The sequence below is a fragment of the Engraulis encrasicolus genome, chromosome 22 (genome assembly GCF_034702125.1).
Source record: "Engraulis encrasicolus isolate BLACKSEA-1 chromosome 22, IST_EnEncr_1.0, whole genome shotgun sequence".
NCBI lineage: Eukaryota > Metazoa > Chordata > Actinopteri > Clupeiformes > Engraulidae > Engraulis > Engraulis encrasicolus.
The window spans coordinates 17,493,861-17,515,056 of NC_085878.1; the positions used below are offsets into that span (position 1 = coordinate 17,493,861).

Genomic DNA, 21,196 nt, shown 5'->3' on the forward strand with positions numbered 1-21,196 from the left:
TTATTGCTTCTGCACGGCCTCCTCACCAACAAATTCCTTCAAAAACCTTCCTGTTAATCTTTAAAGAATCAATATAGTCTCTAATCTGTCTTGTGACTCCTCAATGTGAGTTACCGTTTATATTTAAGAAATAAATGCTCCGTCTATTTTCTGGTTGGAGACGGAGCGTGCTCTATGGCTGAATACCAGACGGTAGTGTGTGTCGCTCTGCTCCGCCAGGGGGCGCCAAAGCTACACACACACCGTCTGGTGTGAACCAGGCTAGTGTCACGCAGCCTCTGTGAGTCGACTATCTTGAGAAACGTCTGGATCATGATAAAGCAGGATTTTTAGCATTGGATTAATTTCCACTAGAATTTTGCACTTTTAATTTACCTTTAATTTACCTTTTATGCCACCCCTATGATAAGGATTGATCTGGCAGTGTTATTACATGATATATTAACAGCAGGGTTAATACACAATATATTAACACTTGGATACATGATATATTAACAGCAGTGTTAATACATGATGTATTAACACTTGTAACTCACACCATGAATTCACCTTTGATTTGCACAATTAGTTAATAGTGAGTCATTAGGATTTCAAGCAGGACTCCCTCTTAATTACTAGTATATTAAACATCACTGCATACATAAGTCATGTGTTAATTTACCATAAATCATACATTAATTACAACATAATTCCAATATCGTTCATGTAACCTTATTGTAAAGTGTTACCCAGAGCATTGGGTAAGTGGCTGTGCGTCCTATGCAAAATATCTTCAAAATATCCAATTAGAAGAATTAAAAGAGCAGAGGGCTTCTCCAAAGCATGAAAGCTACAACATGAAATAAACGAAACACTACAGCTGATGACCTCCTTGAAACTACAGCGATGCATTTTTATAAGGGCATATTTTACTGTATACTGTATGTTCCTGAATGAATGAATTTAATGGTTAATTAATTTAAATGGTGACTCCCTTTCAAATAACTACAGGTATAGCCTCATTATTAGGTTGCTGATATATGCCATGGGTTATTTGCAATTCATTACTTCCACACACACTAAATATTTTGTTGCAAAATTGCTGTCAGAAATCCTACATCTTAAACTAAGCTCGGCCAAAACAACACAACACAATAGAGAACAATAAATTCAAAGAAAAATGCATTTTACTTGCTTGGTATAACACTTGTTTACTAATTAAGATAAGTGTATTTGCCTCAGGTGAAACGTGATTGTAGGTTGTAAGAACAGTTATTGTGTAACACTGTTTAAACCTAGTGTAGTTTTAAACTTTCTTACAAAGAATCAATACACAAATCTCTATTGTGCTTCGGGCTACCACAAGGCAGTACACATTATTTTCAATTACCGTTTCACTGTTTTTGTTATTATGAGTAAGGCAAGCTGAGCTTTTGTTATTCCAAGCTCGCAATTAAAGTAAGTGCGCTTAGCCAGAGAAGGAATGCTGTTTCTTTATAGGTACTGCCACTGGCCTCCCCATGGTTTGGCTGCAGACGAGGCAGGAATCAGTTTGCTCCTTTGTAATATGGTGCCCTCTACAGACAGTTTGTGGAAGTAATCAATAGAATACTTGCAATATTGTGGTTTTCTTGATTTAAAACAATTGTGCAGTGGGGAATAGCAGTTTACGATACTTCTTCTATCTTGTGCTCTTCATTAATTCCACATTATAAGCCATGATTTGGTGAAATGGTAGAGCCATTTTCTGTGTACTTAATGTGCACTTGGGAAGCTGTCAACAAATTGCTACAAACGTGGTGAGAGAGACACATGTCACACATCGTCATTCCTGCCAGTCCTGCTTCTAACCAAGCCCAGTAAGAAGCCCTCCTAGTCTGCCTCTCTGCCACCTTGCCCTGTAGTGCAGAACTGCTATGCATACCAAATAGGCCTCATCAGCAACACTCCTGATTAGCAGAACAACCCAGACATCACAAATCACAAGCCTACTCGCTGCACACATTTTTGAATGTGCCTGCAAAAAACATGATGGGCAAACCAAGGGGCCTACAGAACCTGCACAGCCAACGACATATTATCAAAAGAAAATTTGGTAACACTTTATTTTAGGAATACATCTATTAGCACTAATACATACAATGTCCCTGTATAAGTAACTTGTAAGGCATGTACAAAGCAAAATCAAACATTTGTTAGGCATGTATTCGCAAATGTCTTGTTCATGCACAATAAGGGATTTATTACCAATTTAACCTTAGTAAGGACCTAGTAGGCCTTAGCATTTGCTTAGTACATGCCTTACAAGTTACTTATGCAGGCATTAACATTGCATGTATTAGTGCTAATAGATGTATCCCTAAAATAAAGTGTTACCGAAAATTCCTGTATTTGTATTGATAAGTGGTATGGGGAGTGACCAGATGGCCAATCATTTCACATTTTTATACATCTCTGAAAAAGTTATATGATGTCTATCACTCCATAGTGGATTGACTGGATTCACTTTACTGAATGTGTCTTTTAGGCGTTTTCCATTACTACTGATATGATCCCAGACATAAAATGTGGTGAAACTCTACACTTACATGTTCACTGTGTCCATTTGTTAAATTGGCGTCCTGTATCATCCTATAAAATTGGGGAAATGTTTGGCTCGGAAAATGACTGTGTGCACTCTTTGAAAACAGCTTTGGAGTCTTAAAAATACACATTTTTATCACTGTACAAACACACGCTAAGGGTCTTTTAGTAAAACAAATTGAAAATTGCTCTGTTGGCCTGTTTTATAGTGCCAATGCAGTTGGAATTACAGGCAGGGTAAGCCAACCCCTGTGCTATAGCCAAGGCCTTCCCAAATCCTTCAGTACAAATGACAGATGTTGCAGACAGGCCGTTGGGCTGGAGAAGCGTATAATTACAATAGGGTTGCAGAGCACAGCCAAGTAATTTCATTTTATATCATGTGCAGCTGACCATACCACAACAGCTCGTCTTACTGAATCAGGATAAGCAAAGTGTGAAGTTGTAATAGGGTCATTTCACGTGAAATCAGACACTTTGGGACCCGACCGACCCGGATTTTGATCATACTTGGTGTGCCTTTTCAGTAGCAAGGTAGCACCCCAGAACTGCATTGGTTTGAATCTGACACTAATATTAAGGGAGAAACAGACTAGGAAAGGTTCACATGTGAGGGTAGGACACTATACATTCAGCCTTGAATATATCAGTCAGTGTTAGTCACAAAAAGATGCCTGTGGTGTTGTTTGAAAGCTCTTTTCTGGCTCTACATATTACACAATCACCTTGGAATACAACTACTCTCAGAATATGAATTATGATAAATTGAAAAATTAAAAATTGAATATCTAAAAAACTTATATTTTAAAATGGCCAGTTCCTTGTCCAAACGTAGCCGGCAATGTCATGAGCAGCACCTAAAATGCTGGTGTTCGGTTTGTTATTCATTTCAGAGAGAATTTGACTCACAAATATGGCGTCATACAGACCACTTACTAATAATATGGTAATACCAGAGAGAGTAGAGAGAGAGAGGTTCCATTGGCCCATTGTTTCCTGGTTCTATTATGGCCCCCCTTAGGCAGACCTAGGCAGACCTAAGGACTGTTCTATTCATTGTAGGAGCATTATGACACAGCCCTTTAGGCAGACCGGAACCTGGTCGCGTTAGGTGCCCATAGAAACCTATTATGTTGGCATATCTCTATAGAATATCTCTGGTAATACCATAGTAGCATCACATGACAAAACAAAAACAAAACAAAAATGGTCAGTGTCCATGGTCCCAGGTTTCAGAAACTAAGGCAGATGTCCATTTATACACACCAAATGATGATATGTGAATGTTTGAACATTCCTTCTCTGTGTACCTGTGCCATCTTCCCTTTACCGTACTTTAAAGAGATAATCAATGGCTACACTCTCATTTTGTACTCTACCAGTGCATTTGAAGCAGCAGCTGTGTCTTTTGTAGATAATGTATAAGTACGTCCCGTTGCAGTTACAGGTTCCACTACCAGAAGCACATCCTGATGATCCATGACAAGTCTATCTGGTCTGAAGGGAAAAGTGAAGGATAGAGATGGCCCATGAGGATGCAGGAAGTTCAGTTTCACCTCTCCAGTGCTCGGCATACATTCCTCAGCACATGCTAGCCACCAGTTGCCATCATATACAGCTACAACATACCCTTTGATGCTTGAAATGTAACACATTCCTTTACTGAGCTCACTCTTTGAACTCTGCCTTCTCTGAATGCTGAAAATGACCTAACTTCCACTGTGTCCATTGACAATGGGCAGAAGCTGTGTAGTTTTTTGAGTACCTGGAATTAGTTCTTGCAGATTTCAAACCTTTTCAACAGGTTCTCAGCTTCATGATGGTTACATCTCTGTTGTGGCAAACTGGCAATGGATGTTCTTGACATTATCCTTGACTGACTCCCTTGAACCAGGAACGTTTTTAAAACTATAGTTTTATAATTCAAGATGCTATTCAATCATTTCACTGGAACAACCAGTGCAGGCCACAATCCATCCATTTGTATGCTACTACCAAGATCAGTTGAAACTGGGGAAAAAAATCTGTTTTGTTGTTATTTCAGACTGCAACATTCATGATACAATTGCTGTACATCTGTTTCAGAAGCTCCTAATTCAGTTCCTCAGTGACACTTTCATCAATGACAGAACGTCCAAAGAAGATCCTATATTTTTTCTGATGGCTGTGCTGCACAATATAAGAACCTTAAAAACACAACAAATTTGTGCCACCACGAGGCAGATTTTCACATACCTGCAGAGTGGCACTTTTTTGCCACATCACATGGCAAAGGTCCATGTGATGGCGTTGGAGGGACAGTTAAATGGCTTGCTGCACGAGCAAGTCTGCAACGTCCTATTGACAATTAAATTGTAACGCCATACCAACTGTTTGAATTTTGTCAAGGATAATGTCAAGAACATTCCATTGCCAGTTTGCCACAACAGAGATGTACCATCATGAAGCTGAGAACCTGTTGAAAAGGTTTGAATCTGCAAGAACTATTCAGGTACTCAAAAACTACACAGCTTCTGCCCATTGTCAATGGACACAGTGGAAGTTAGGCCATTTTCAGCATTCAGAGAAGGCAGAGTTGAAAGAGTGAGCTCAATAAAGGAATGTGTTACATTTTCAAGCATCAAAGGGTATGTTGTAGCTGTATATGATGGCAACTGGTGGCTAGCATGTGCTGAGGAATGTATGCCGAGCACTGGAGAGGTGAAACTGAACTTCCTGCATCCTCATGGGCCATCTCCATCCTTCACTTTTCCCTTCAGACTAGATAGACTTGTCATGGATCATCAGGATGTGCTTCTGGTAGTGGAACCTGTAACTGCAACGGGACGTACATATCTACAAAAGACACAGCTGCTGCTTCAAATGCACTGGTAGAGTACAAAATGAGAGTGTAGCCATTGATTATCTATTTAAAGTACGGTAAAGGGAAGATGGCACAGGTACACAGAGAAGGAATGTTCAAACATTCACATATCATCATTTGGTGTGTATAAATGGACATCTGCCTTAGTTTCTGAAACCTGGGACCATGGACACTGACCATTTTTGTTTTGTTTTTGTTTTGTCATGTGATGCTACTATGGTATTACCATATTATTAGTAAGTGGTCTGTATGATGCCATATTTGTGAGTCAACTTCTCTCTGAAATGAATAACAAACCGAACACCAGGATTTTAGGTGCTGCTCATGACATTGCCGGCTACGTTTGGACAAGGAACTGGCCATTTTAAAATATAAGTTTTTTAGATATTCAATTTTTAATTTTTCAATTTATCATAATTCATATTCTGAGAGTAGTTGTATTCCAAGGTGATTGTGTAATATGTAGAGCCAGAAAAGAGCTTTCAAACAACACCACAGGCATCTTTTTGTGACTAACACTGACTGATATATTCAAGGCTGAATGTATAGTGTCCTACCCTCACATGTGAACCTTTCCTAGTCTGTTTCTCCCTTAATATTAGTGTCAGATTCAAACCAATGCAGTTCTGGGGTGCTACCTTGCTACTGAAAAGGCACACCAAGTATGATTGAAATCCGGGTCGGTCGGGTCCCAAAGTGTCTGATTTCACGTGAAATGACCCATTCATCCTAATTTTTAAAAACACAGGAGCCACTGAGACTTGACATCAGCGCAGGATAAAGGTCATAAATACAGTACAGTTTGCCAGTGGTCAGTGATCAGTGATCTGAACTGAATGATAGTTGCTCAATGGGTGTACGTGGAAAGTAATAAGTGATCGTTAGTGTTAAAGGTGCACTGTTTAGATTTTTTCCAGCTTTCTTCCAGAATTCATGCTGCCCATTCATAAATGTTACCTTTTTCATGAATGCTTGATGTACTACCACCATTAAATTCTAAGTCAAGGTTCAGGTTGAATTTCCAGAAATAGACAATTATAGCAGCAAAACATACTTTACTTTGGTCATAGTAAATATTACTTAATTGTCTAGTAAATTTTCATTTGAGATCAAATCTGGCAATAGGCAGCACAGTTTCAATGAGCAGTATAGTTGCAATACCTACTATAGCCACCAGACTCTGAGAGGGCTGCACAGGTACGTATGTATTCTTGAATTCATGAGCGCATGACAGTAAATACCTTGTATCCCTGTGTCCTACACAGTGCACATGTTAAATGAGCCGGGTGTACTCACTGCTAAAGGCAGCTGAGGGCCTGAGACATCAGACCCTCACTGTCTGGCACCAGGAATATCACAAGCAAAAGGCAGCACAGGTGAACGCAGAGCAGCATGTATGAATATTACTGTATATTTCATTCGGATTCTTACTTAGTGTGGAAATGAATGCCCTGATCAGCTACAGCTTCAGCCCCAGCTCTGTATTACTCAGCTCTGCACTCAGAGGCACTCTTAAAACAGTCAGAGAGAGGGGCAGAGAGAGGGGGGGGGGGGGTAGAGACAAGAAAGGAAGGGAATGAGAATGAGGGAGAGGGATAGAAAGAAACAAAGCAAAAGAGAAAATGAGTGGAGGCGGGTATGAGAGAGGTTGGAATAATGGATAATAAATGGAGTGAAAAGAAAAGTGGATTGTGAGACAGAAAGCAGAAAGACAGAACAAAATGAAAGAGAGGGGGGGAGGGAATAGAAACATTTTATAATAACTCAAACAGCTAGAGCTCTTTTTAAGTGGTTACTTTTCACTCTCCACTTTAACAGTCATTTTATGAAGAGGGTCCACTTAACACAAACAGTAGCACCAACCTTATCAAATTTCATGACAATTTTGTTGGAGATCACACAGCGAATGATCCTTAAACACTCTAGCTACCCTTTCAGTTCTCCAGCATATGAACTGGTTTGCAAGACACTGCATTTGCTTTTAATGGCAGAGACAGACAACTCATCTTGATTTTTTCATATGATATGTTATGCCAAAAGAAATGAATAGTCTGAACTGGAAACCCTGCGTCATTGGCAAGGACTGCCTGTTGGCTAGTTAAATGGACAGCAAAAATAAATAGCCGTGAAATTATGGGTTTCTGTCCTTTGACAAAAAAAAGAGAATAATCATTTCAGCATTTTTCGCATGAATGGGTTCATCGTGTTCTTGGGGTGTCATGTAAGGACTTTGGTTCTTTTATTATGTGATGATGTATTGATTTCATTGCTCAAGCCTAATTGAATTCAGTTCTTTGTATGCACAGCAGGGGGCAGCAGAGAAGAGAAAATGGCACTGGTAAACAATAATACACCAAAATCACTTCATTGGTATACATTTCAGTATTTCAACCCTGGATTATTTGATGAGCAATTGTACAATAATCACATGTACTAATAAGTTACACGAATTCCTTGAAAAGTTGTTGATGACATCATTTGGTAGTGCACTGTAGATTTTACATCACTCTAAGTAAAGTACCTGTTGATTCAGCCAATGGACTGCTGCTGTCTCTCCCAGGTGGACTCTCACAGTGTTGTCTCTCTACACTGAAAGACCAAAAAAAACACAGGTGTCTGTACTGTACAAACGCTCTGTTGCCGTAAAATTTGATCACTCAAAAAAGCAGGTAGAAACAAAAACACTACACTGGTTTCAACAATGGTAGCACTGTCATGGATCATGACACACCAACACACCTTCTCTGTTATATTATCTGCCTACTCATACCTCCATAATGAAAAGGAATGTTGCTAAAGATGATGTTGTCACATCTACTCTCTGTTTAAGAAGTGTGTGGAACCAGCATGACAATAAGTGAGATTCAAATAGCTTACACTGACTTCAGCATCATTGGTGTTCAATTGAACAAAGTATTTTGAATAATGTACAAAGTACTTCATTGAATAAGTCTTCATTTTTGGATGCAATGATGCACTTAAAACAAAAAGAAATTATCATCCTTTCTGACAGCTAACACAGAAAATAAATTGCACAAATCTTTCATAATGCACTTTAGCGATTACCAACACCTGTTTGCCTCTGAAACCTGTTTGCTCTCCTAATCTAAACTAATGAAACGACTCCTTCTCTCCTTTGTTTGTTGAGCAATGATCCAATTACCCCAAAGAGGAGTCTGAAAAGCAAAGCAGCGGAGAAAATGGATTTGTTACAGGTAGCGTACTTTAATTAGGCTAAAGAGAGGATGCTGGAGAGCATAGTAATGATGCACAGATATTAGCGGGTCATGGGGAGTACTGTTAGCAGAAGGAATGCAACCATTAGCCTGTCCTTGCCATCCTTAAACCTCCAGTCAATTCACATCTCCCTCCACGTTATGTCTGGGATGGATCTTCTGGGAGGAGATTACTCATGTCGCCAAACAACATGGCCAACTACACATCAACTACACATTTCACGTCATGTTCAAATGTTAGCAATTTGATCAATCAAATGCACATTTCGAACTTCAACATGCTTCACGCCTCCCACCAGTAATCATATTTTAATTCATCCGTTCCAGACTCTCTAGAATGTAATTAGACTGAATGAATGGTAAGATCAGGCTCTAGGTCATTTCTTCAGCATAGCCTACTCAGTAGAGTCATTTGCTTAACCCGACCGCTTAAAGCATCGAAACAATCCCAATCAATCAAAACATTAATGACATGAAGGTTATTATTCAAACAAGAGACACGATTCACAAATTATTAAGAGATATCTGGCCATATCATGGATCAAAATCATCTCCCACAAGAAGTTCATTTGATTTGAGTCTCTTTCCTTCCATCCACATAACCGCTGTGGAAATCATCTTCACCAAAGGTCAATCAGGCTTCCCAGGTTAGCACCCTGATTGTTGCAGAGCACGGAGAAATCATGGCAACTCAAAGTCCGTGCCATGAGTTTGTGAAGATGGGGGGGGGGCAGTTTAAGGCCTGTGCACACCGGTTTCGACAGCACTGTGGAGCAATGTCTGATCCGACAACTTCAGTTACCTTTGCACACTGATGACTCACGTAATGTAGCTAACAGCCACAGTAATGGGTGGATTCAACCATGGGTTTTAAAGAGCGGCTCTGACAAAAATAGACGTCAATCATAATCGACCACCAACATCGCCGCCAATGTGCGGGTGTGATACAGTATTTGAAAACAATGGAATTAAACATTGGCCGAGCACTGACTGCTCTGCACTTTGTCAATCAGAGCCAGTGTGCGGTGGGCTTTTTATGGGCATAAGCTCAGCGTTATTGGCTACGGCAGGGGGTGGGCGAGGGCTGAGGGTGGGGGTGATCAGCAACGAGATCCAACCTGCTCCAGTCTGGGCGAGTCTCTGTCCAGCACGGGGCTGAGGCCCCTGAAACTCCCGTACGGCCTGAGGGGGGAGCCATTGAGCGAGGGCGAGGAGCCGGACGTGTCTATGGGGCAGATGTAGTCCGCAGAGTCGTCCTGCCGCCTCTTCCGCAGGTGGCTGAAGTGTGTGAATCCCAGCTTCTTTGGCTGATGTGGGGAAATAGAATTGAGTGCAGATGTATAGGAGTTGGTATTATTTGGCAAAGGATGAGAGGACTCTTTAAGTTGAACTGGTTAAAATGTTAATTCTGATTTTATCTGTGATTCTACGATTTGCAGCGCTTGTGTTTCTTAAATGCATGAATAAAAGTACTCATAAGCACAATAAACAATACATGGAAATTGTAATAATGTCAGAATATAACATGAGGAAACTGAAATAAAAACAACTCAAAAGAATAAAGGAAGAATGTGGCTGATCAATAATGCCACCAAAAGCAAAGACCTTCTCACTACTTTGCTTTATTTCAAATAAAGACAAAAGAAACAACCAAACTAGCATGTTCTCTCACCCTGACTTTGGCGGTGGTGGTGAGCGGTGTGTGGCCCGTGGCGTTGGCGTACTCCCTCTTCTCCTGCTGGGCCTGGGTGCCCACCAGCGCTGAGAAGTTGGTGGCCAGGTGGCGCCTCAGCAGGGTCTTCTGAGGGGGGATGTTCAGCAGCATGGCCAGGGTCTCCGAGCTGAACCGCGGCTCCAGGATCTGGGAGAGACAGGCATACAGTGCGTACGGTGCACACGTTTTAAAAATATATATTTTTTGGGGGGGTATTTCAACTTTATTTAGACAGGACACTGAAGAGTGGGACAGGAAACGAGTGGGAGAGAGAGACGGGGGAGGATCGGGAAATGACCAGGGTCGGGAATCGAACCAAGGTCACCCGCATAGCGGTCTAGTGCCAAGCCGACTAAGCCACGGCTGGGCCCATTTATCTCATATTAATTCAACACTTGAAGAGTCAAATCTCCATGAGGGTCCTACTCTGTAAGAGTTGAACTGACACGGCAACATTGACTGCAGCAGAGCCTCATTAAGGCAGAGCAACACAGTAGACTTCAAAAAGATCTACTTTGCTGTTATATCAAGTGCTCATCAGATGCAGAGTGGAGAAAGACAACACTGAGACTGCGGTGTTCAAGAGCCGCTTTGAAGAACTCAATTACATGCACATTTTTGTTACTATATGAATCTCCTACAAGGAATTTATTTATTGTGCTTTCATCTGCATTGAGGAAAACTCGGTAGTACTAAATATAGTAAGCATGCCATATACGGTACATCACAACATAGTAAGCAGTACTGGCAGACAGTGCTGAATAACATAGTGTACTATACAATAATATAACATAATATAGTATATTACATTACATTACATTACATTGTATTTGGCAGACGCTTTATTACTAAACGACTTTCAAAAGAGGACATAACCGACATCACTAGCAGATACAAAGAGCACAGGAAATATGCAGAACAACGAGTGCAGATGTAAAAAGGGTTAGTTATGTTTTTACGCAGTAAGTTAGTTATGCAGTAAGTTAGTTATGTTTTTTAAGTACACATACACACACACACACACTATATAATATAATATATAATAATAAGCTTACGATTAGTCCCCCGTGTACTCCACTGCCCCTGAGGTTGGGTGCGTATTCCGCCAGGTCTACAGAGCGTAGCCACTCCATCACACGGTGGTTGGACCACTGCACCACCTCTGAGGGAGACGTGTTACTCTGAAGGAAACAGACAGCGTAGTCTCAACATCTTTGATTAACCCCTTAGCGCAGAGCCTCAGTTATAATCTTATTGTCACCACAATGGTAATGACCATGTCTTAATCACTTAATTAAGACTCTGCATTGCCATACAGTAGCAATGTTGTTATGATGTAGTTTAGTGTTTTCAGCAAAGCGTGGATAGGTCCGTCGACAGGCCTAATTGCAGTAATAGCTACCTTGTTGCACAGCGTGTCTCAGCCGCCAATCTTTGCTTTACAATTGAGCAAAAGCAAAAAGTGGCTGCTGAGTCGTGCTTTGTCAAGCTGTAAGCTTACCAGAAAACCGGCAGTGGAAAAGAGGCATATATGACTTGTGTTGGTGTGAGACGTTAGTTGAAGGCTATCTTCTGGTTATCTTGTGGTGAGCGTTAAGTCAGTGCTGTAACAGTGATATATACTGTAAGCAAGATTTTTTTTGTTGTTGAAATATGTGTATACTATACAGTATATACCTCTTTTAAAACAAAAGAGAAAACTAAATAGACAATGAGAGGGGGTTTAAGATGGAGCAGCTTAAATGGCCACAGTTCCTTTTTAAACCACTGGTCCCTTAATTAAAAGTCGTGCTTCTGCTGCTCCAATCCTATTACATTATGCATATTCCTCTCCTCTGTGCTTTGATCTTCTGATAATCGCCTTGAATATTTTCATTAGAAGCAGCCAGAAAGGCTACATCACTGTTGCATTAAACATCATGTCTAAAGTACCGAGGCCCCATTGTACTTGAAACTCCCATATCATGCATACAGAGTAGCCTTCAAGGGGGCAAAAACGATGCAGGAACACTAGCCAAGTTCAAGCAAAGGCTTTCGCGTTTCACTTCAGATTTTCGCTTGAGCTACTCTGCTAGTCTCCAACTGGAACTGATTAAAGTCCTGAGATTTCATTTAATGTATTCAAACTGAGGTTTTGGAAGGTAGAAGGTAGCGGCAGTGGAGCAGGGACGCAAGAACAGTATAATGTGTTTGCAAACAGATCTAGAGCGCGATTTAGTTTGGCTGTTCTGTTAAAGTGGAAAACAAAGCACCCATTTGTGCTTCTCATTTTCCAAACACATACACATCTATCTGAACTTTCCAACACATCAAATGATTAAAATTAGACTACAGTACAAATATACAGTACACTACAGTCTGAGTTAAACATGGACCCAGCTGGCAAAGACAAACAAACAAGGTAGCTAAAAGCAGTGTGGGAAAGAGTTCATGCTAAACTAGTTTGCAGGATTGGTATGGGAAAATCTCTCAGTCACTTTCACAAACGTTTGCAACCCCCTAACATCCATGTTGTCTAATGTTATAATCATACACTTTTATAAAACACGGCAGAATGTACAATTCTATTAAAAAAAAAACACACACACACACACGCTCTTCCTTCTTGTTGGTGCATCTCTGAAGTAATCAAGCAAGTAGGGAATATGTCACACTCTTCTTTTTCCTTTTCTTTCTCTTTATTCATTCATCGCAGGGTCAAACAGACGTGTCGGCTACAAGAGCCTTGATCAGTGTAACAATTTACACTGCTACAACGGAAATTGTTACACTGATGAAGGCTCTTGTAGCCATAACGTCTGTCTGACTCTATTCCCTACTGACTTATAAAGTATATCGGCTACATGTGACAGCAGCATGCATGAAATCTTATCGGACAATTAGAAAGAGTAATGTAAAAAGAGCAGCACCAAATACCAGGTGAGTTCCCCAGCTGTGACCTACCAACACGCTCACCTCATCGCCCGGGCGCCGCCTCAGGCAGGAAGGGTTGAACTTGTTGACGTGGAGGACGTGGATGGCACACTTGATGCTGAGGTGATGCAGCTGACTGGTGACCTTCAGAAACAAAAGGTCGTTCTGGAACACAGAGCAGAAAGAAATGCCATGGTGGCATAGGTGAATAGTTACGTAAATGACTTATTCTCCTTACAACCCTCAACTGCATGTGAACAATAAATGCATTTAGAGTGGAGTGACTGAATATGCCCGTTCACAGTGAGTCAAGATTGTCAACAACAGTTGTCATCTGGCCTCACCACTGTCAGGTACTGTAGCATTCTTCCATCCACTCGGGCTTCATGGAACTGGTCTTTATACTGAGGTAAGCCAATATCATCCAGCCACCCTGAAAAGGAACATTTAAAATGAGAAAACAGTAATAATGTGCAGTCGTACATCAATAATGTGCAAACTTGGGCTCATGCAGCTCAAGCAGATAATGCTAGTACGAAATGCACGTTGGAAGCAGATTCAACAATGTTGAAAGATATCCTCCCTGAATGTACAGTATGTGTGCATGGTAGTGGCAGAGTTAATGAATGGAACCTTGTAAAAAACACAAAAGAAAAGAAAGAAATGAAATAAAAGAAAAATGAATGAAAGCGTACTTGTGACCCAGATGTGATCAAGTTCGGAGGACTTCTCCATGACCTTGTTGCTGTAGGAGCGCAGGGCCAGCTGTAGCTTCTTCCTATGCAGCGGGTGCTTGATGCCCATTTCCTGTTGATATAGTATATCACCACAAGGTCAACATTGCCATTTACATAAGAGACACCCGAATGTCGAAATACAGCACACTCTGAACCCTGGCCAATGTTTAAATATGGCCACTCCATCAAAAAATAGAGAAGACGTAAATAAATGTGATATTTAGCAGAGACGGTGACAGACATAAGATGAGTATAGTAGGAGTCTGTCTGTCTGATCCCCAAAGGGGTTGGACATTACACCCAAGGCGGTTTCCAAATCCAAAATGGGGCTTGTGGTCCAATAGCTGTTCACCACCATAACATGTGTTTCACCTCGCCCTGCCAGCCAGCTGACATAATGTAACCTTGTGCTCTGATATAGTTTTACACATTTGGTGGGGGTTATTTTAGTGTTACTCTAGACTGAAGTGAGTGTGTTTGAACTTGCGCTTGAACTCGACTGACGAGCACATTGTGAGACATACAGTACCTCTGCTAAAACAGTCCGAGTGACAGCTGGTCCTAACAATTTTAATTACTGACTAATGCAACACAGATGTTCCTAAAACTGGTGGTCTGACAGCCCGCTGGTTAACCAACTGCAGAAAAGTTTATTCATAATACTCAACAGGTTATATTTTGAATACATTACCCCCCCTATTTGTTTCTGGCTGTACTAACAAGACTTAATGAAAGACATGAGAGGTGTGTTCGAAACAGCTAACTTGCTGCCTTTCCAGTTTACTAATGGATATTGAGTCATCGAGGGCCATTCCAAAACAAAAAATAACACTTAACTTCTTTGATATTAAAATTGAAGTTAGTAATCAACATTGTAGTATGTAAATATGATGTTGCTTGACCTATTTATGGCCTATTTCATTATTTCTTCTTCTGTTGGTCTTACAATAGCTAACAGCTTAGCGCTAATGTCAAGAACGTAACTCCAACCATAGCAATGGTGTTAAGTCAAACATGTAATGATGCTGCAGAGCTCTAGTTAGTCCTGTTCACACAAAGCAAATGTTTTAGAACATACCTTTTTGACAGATATCATATCTAATTAGACAACTGACTATTCAGGGAGGGAGTCATCGAATTGCTCTCTTTCATTTCGAGTGCAGTTGGATTGTCTGTTTTGTGTGGCTCACCTTCTCCATCTCCTGAGGGGTGGCTGAGAGGAGGGTTTGTCCATTTTCCACCCACTGCCTGGTGAGGTTCACATACTGGCCCAGACCATAGTCCTCCAGCCAACCACATACTTGCTCTTTGGTCCACTTGGAAAAGGGTGTGTTCTTGTCACTGATGAATGAAAAGTTTACATGATTATAGTGTTTCCCACCCCAATTATTTGTAACAGCAACAGCTCTTATCCAAAGGAACTTACAGTTATTCACAGGGTTTTGGTTACTGTCCCTGAAACAATGTGGGGTTAGGTGCCTTACTCAAGGGCACTTCAGTCGTGGATGGAGGTGTAGGGAGAGGTAAGGGTGGGATTCAAACCTGCAAGCCTCTGATCTTAAGACCTGCTTAAACATTATGCCATGGCTGCCCCTGTATCTGCACAACCGTATGTCTAAATGGCAAATACTCCTGTAGTTTACCTACATCATGTTCATACTACGGTAATACTACCGTTTCTAGTCTTGTATCAGTTTTTGCATCATTATAACCTACTATTTGATATGAGGGAACAATTTAGAAAGGGCAATCCTTGAGCTTACATTAACCTGAATCACATGACTAGATGTGTAGAGTGAGGTGATGTGATGTGTGAAGGACAGGTCTTGCCTACCGGACTGCGCTGGCAGAGTCTGGAGTGCGAGCCAGACGTGGGCCAGCTGTGGCCCTCAGCCCTCCCCTTCGGAACTCATTGGGTTCCAGGTCAACACCATTCAACCCACCCGACTGGGTCCTCCTGATCCTGTAAAGAGGCATGACAGTCATCTGTATGCCATGTAGAGAAATATCTAATGCGTACGTATCTCATGAGTAAAACCGAAGAAAAACAGAACTACTGCCAAGAGTATTATGACTCTTTCTTTACTCAGATTGACTGTAATGCTTCCTTTCTGATTGCAGACACACTGCTCAATCTCTCCAAAGCTATGGTTACTGCAAAATGTTAACTTGTATGTCCAATATCAGATAAGGGTGGACTGGAACAGCACATTTCTTCTGGTTTCTCATCACAAGTGAAGTGGAAACATAACTTCATGCATAATTTCCAAATACATTTCATTCATTGGTGGGGTCGAGGCACACAGTACTCACTTTCCCCATATTTTCCGGATGCTTTTGTTCTTGACGTTTTCCTGGGATACAGGAGACTGCTGTCCGGAGTCCGCTCCAGAGGACATGGGGGAGATGTCTGAAGACGTGTTGTCCTCCGATTTATCACTTTTCCCTGGACACACAGAGAAAGTAGCACAGCATCAGGGCTCTTGCTATGAACTCACATGGAAGTCACATTGTATAGTTAGTTAGCTTGATGAAAAAATGGGCATTTGTCATTCAAAAACAACCCACCCATCCCGAAGAAGTCTTGTTTGCCTTGATATCCACACCAAAGGTAAGCAAATGAGCAATAAGAGGAAAAACTGTCATTATCCTGTAAAGACAAGCTCCATTCCTGCTGTTACATAGAAGCAATTCAACAACGAAACCATATACCACATCATTTACTTTTGGTCAGGGGCCCTCGTACAGCAGTGGTGCTTTTAAAGACATAATTATCAGGTTCAACACTGCTTGGGATGTGCCCTGTATCATACGTACATCGGACATGTTGGCAGTCCAAAGAGTAGTAGAGCTGCCCACGATTTATTCTTTACCCCCAGCTGGCGGGGGAGATAAGTAGGCCCATCTGAGCATGCTCAGCCATGCTGCCCTCCACATCATATGGCAGTGGTTAAGGAGCTCAAAGGCAAGTTTGCCTGGCCTCACCCAGCCTAGCCTGCGGGCCCACTTCAAGTCAAAGCCCCACCACTGGGTGGGGTCGGGGTGCGAGGCAGTCACATGGAAAGGGTGGAGGGAAGAGGGAGAGATGGGAGGGAAAAAAGGGAGGTAGAAGAAGAAGGGATGGAGAAGTCAGAGAGAGGGAAGAAGGGAAAAGAAGTCAGAGAGGGGGAAGGAGGGAGGTAAAGAAGGGAGTTAAAGAGGGTGGGTGGCAGGGAGGGAACGAAGGGAGGCAGAGAGGGTGAGAGGCAGGGAGGGAAAGAAGGAGTGGGGACTGGGAGTACAATCTGGCCAGCTTTAATAGACCTGATCAAAGGGCTGGTGGTGGGGCTGGTGGTGATCGGAGGGGCAGTTGGGGTGTTTTATTTATTTCTTTATTTTTTCCATCCTCCACCCTAGCTGCGGGAAGCCGAGAGGGACAGGAATAGCCTGAGCAGCAAGTGGCTTTCTTTAAAGGGGGAGCAGGAGCAGGAGCAGGAGAGAGAGAAAGTACCTAAAGCAGGAGCACTGGCACTCCTGCAAAGGTCTTCAGGCAGCACCCAAACATGACATGAGAAGCCAAAGCAGCACAAGCAGGCACAGACAGACAGACAGACAGAGGGAGAGAGAGAGAGAGAGAGAGAGAGAGAGAGAGAGAGAGAGAGAGAGAGAGAGAGAGAGAGAGAGAGAGAGAGAGAGAGAGAGAGGGAAAGGGAGATACAGACACAGGCAGGCGACACAGACAGACAGACATACAGACAGACTGACGGACAGACAGGGCGGGAGAGGGGAGATGGAGATAAAGATACATATACAGTACAGATACAGGCACAGGCAGGCACAGAGACAGAAAGACAGACAAAAAGGCAGTTATACGAACAGACACACAGACACAGACACAGACACAGACAGACACACACACACACATACACACACAGATTAAACGCACAAAGAAGAAAAGCAGAGAAGTGAGAATTATGGCATTGAGAAATGACAGGCAAGAGTGTGTGTTGGCAGCACATGTAGATGAGGGTTTCGAGAGGAAAAAGGAATATACGAGGCTCTTCATCACCAATGCTGGGATTCATTACCAAAGAGATTCATAAATCATTCTGAAAATAAGCTGTAAGACAAAAGTAACTGTTCTCTTCTCCAGACATAATTAAAATTTGGTAAAGATAAATGGCGTTGAGAAAAATAGCACCACTAACTACAAAGAGAAATATTCAGGGCAACGTGGGTAAGGATACTCAATCAGATGCGTATGTGTGAGGTAGTGTGTTTACTTAGGCTGAAGTCTCCGTCCTCACTCTCGTCAGGAGACTTCTGAGCCGAGATGTCGCTGCCCTCGCTCTCTCGGTTCTGCTCAGTCAGAGACAGCTTCCCCGGCAGCGTCTGACTCTTGTTCTGCGCGGCTCGAACCTGAGCACAAAGCCACAACTCCATTCATCATTCATTCTGGGTGCACACACACAAGTAGGGCGCTATTTGCATTTAGCAAGAGGAAGAGTAGCCTACACACATGGTGGTCGGCCATTAGAGATGATGCATGTGTGGCAGAAATTACAGAGAATGAAATATTAACCAGAAGGAAAGAAAAAGACTTTTAAAAGAAAGAAGACTTTGCTATTTATCTTGTACCACAATCACATGATGCTAAGATAATGGCTAGTTATTCTTTCCATAAAAAGTAAAATAGAAAAGAAAAATCAATTAATTGTCGAATTACCTCCTCTGTTGATAATACAGGTTCTACTGATGGTGATTGCTAAAAGATAGAAAGTCACAGCCATCCAGGAGGGGAAAAGAAAATAGAAGAAACACAATCAATTAAAATCGTTTATGGATTTTGAATTGATGGAGTAGTAGTCAAATACTGCGCAGCAGTAGATGTCAAAAGTAGAAGTAAAAATACTAATTGATTCAGACATAAATGATAGCTTTCATGTCAGCAATTTCAGTGCTGGACATGCTTTATTTAGCTCTAGACAAAGAGACAGAGAAATTTGAGAGGCATGTCACACTGATTTTAGAGTTAGCTTAGAGTTCAAGTGATTTTTCACATGAGAAAGCAGACCACAGCTCCTGGTAGAAAATACCTTGGCAGAGCCATTCTGCAAATCTTCCAGACTAGATGATATCAGTCTTGGCTGAGACCTGAAACAAAGAATAGGAAGAAAGAGTAATGGCTCGAATTTGTCCCATCATTACCCATAAAACATCAGCACACACACACACACACACACACACACACACACACACACACACACACACACACACACACACACACACACACACACACACACACACACACACACACACACACACACACACACACACACACACACACACACACCAGAACAACTAAATGACTACCTTGGTACAAGTCTATTTCTAGAATAGGAAAATATTATGACAATAGGATGTATGCACGAGGAGTGTGCGAGTTTCTTTTCAATTGGTGCTATTACGAGGGCAATTTTCAGAGGTAATTGGGCTACTGACGTTCTCAAACTTTAAATTTATCTGAAAGTACACACAATGGTCTCCTTTCTCTCTCTCCATCACTCTCTCTCTCACGAACGCACGCACGCACGCACACATACACACGCACGCACACACACACACACACACACACACACACACACACGGCACGCACGCACGCACGCACGCACACACACACACACACACACACACTCTATGATGAGCTAAGACGTTCACATTATAGAGACATTTTTAGTCACTAACTCAAGACTGTAAAGCATAAAATTGCTTCCAGATTTTCCTTTTCTTGTCTGGGAGCTTCATTAGACCTGAGCCGTTCATAGAGTACCTGGATTCAGCCTCTCTCTGGTTGGACAGCGGGGACGGGAGAACGGGAGAGGAGCCACTTGAAGACTGAGGAGGAAAAGAAAAATATCAAACCATTTACAAAGATGCATGCAAATGTCTTCCATACAAGCCATCAATTGATAGTTTTATTGGTGTCTTTATAAAATCAAGCTGACATTCTTTCTCTCTCACTCTCTCTCTCACACACACACACACACACACACAATGCACACATGCACAAACACATTCACAAAGACACATCCAACTGCTTCCACAAACACACATACAAAGCTGAAGACATAGACACAGACCCGCCTGCGCACAAACACAAACACAAACATACATTCAACCACCCCCACACACACCTCCGAGTAGGTCTTCAAGGAGAGCGCCCTCAGCCTGACGTCCCCGTTCATGCGTCCGTCCTCGCTGCATCCTGTCAGGGCGCGCTCCCTGGGGGCTACGGCAACAACAACAACACCATACATACACATCAGGAAGTGGCTCTCCGATTGCACAGATGCACCATGGCACTGCACCAGCTAATACAATGACTCTGTCCGACGTATCGCCTTACGCTTCATACAAGCGGTAATGAAAAGCAGGCCGTTCTCTTTGAGATAAGTTGCCTTTTGTCATTGATAATAGAAATGTTATGGAGAGCCAGGATAAAAGACACAGATCAACAGGCGAGTACCCTCGAGTCGTAATGCACACCATTCTGTCAGTAGATTGCTTTATTATTTGTTACAAGGCCTTCACTACCATGGCAATACACTGCTAAGACAGTTACACAGTCTTTACTAATACACTGAACATACGACAAGACTGCTTTACTTTTTATTAGAAGGCCTTTACTTACTACAATAGCATTATACACTACAACAACATTTACACAGACTTTACTAATATTACAACTCAGTCATTGCCATTTTGATAACAACAAAACATATATCAGTCTCTGGGCCATTGTGAGACAGTGCACCGCATACCTGGGAGACCGGCCGAGGGCTCTCTGAACTGTCTGCATTGGCTCAACAGGATGGTGAGCTCCTCGATTCGCCTATCCTGAATGGCCAGGGAAAGGAGAGAAACGCACGCACACACACACACACACACACACACACACACACACACACACACACACACACACACACCCCAACACACACACACACACACACACACACACACACACACACACACACACACACACACACACACACACACACACACACACACACACACACACACACACACACACACACACACACACACACACACACACACACACACACACACACACACACACACACACCCCACACACACACAAGCACGTATTCATACAGGTTACATATTTTTAGCA

General features: G+C 42.1%; 1 protein-coding gene across 16 annotated transcripts in view; it reads right to left on the reverse strand.

The window, feature by feature from the left end:
* Positions 1–6,973: 6,973 nt before the first annotated feature.
* Positions 6,974–21,196, reverse strand: part of ppfibp2a (PPFIA binding protein 2a) — a 42,685-nt gene continuing 28,462 nt past the window's right edge. For 7 of the 16 annotated variants that reach the window (XM_063188473.1, XM_063188470.1, XM_063188480.1 and 4 more), the window contains 16 exons: positions 20,826–20,901; positions 20,199–20,293; positions 19,835–19,899; positions 19,101–19,158; positions 18,731–18,769; positions 18,288–18,423; positions 16,594–16,617; positions 16,339–16,471; positions 15,860–15,988; positions 15,216–15,366; positions 13,984–14,095; positions 13,633–13,721; positions 13,319–13,453; positions 11,431–11,556; positions 10,334–10,522; positions 6,974–9,968 (listed from right to left, as the gene is read on the reverse strand). In XM_063188473.1, coding sequence (XP_063044543.1) covers positions 9,762–9,968; positions 10,334–10,522; positions 11,431–11,556; positions 13,319–13,453; positions 13,633–13,721; positions 13,984–14,095; positions 15,216–15,366; positions 15,860–15,988; positions 16,339–16,471; positions 16,594–16,617; positions 18,288–18,423; positions 18,731–18,769; positions 19,101–19,158; positions 19,835–19,899; positions 20,199–20,293; positions 20,826–20,901 — 1,764 coding nt within the window. In that variant the 3' untranslated portion in view covers positions 6,974–9,761. The remainder of the gene's footprint in view (positions 9,969–10,333; positions 10,523–11,430; positions 11,557–13,318; positions 13,454–13,632; positions 13,722–13,983; positions 14,096–15,215; positions 15,367–15,859; positions 15,989–16,338; positions 16,472–16,593; positions 16,618–18,287; positions 18,424–18,730; positions 18,770–19,100; positions 19,159–19,834; positions 19,900–20,198; positions 20,294–20,825; positions 20,902–21,196) is intronic. The other 9 variants (XM_063188483.1, XM_063188475.1, XM_063188484.1 and 6 more) reach the window with 6 other exon arrangements.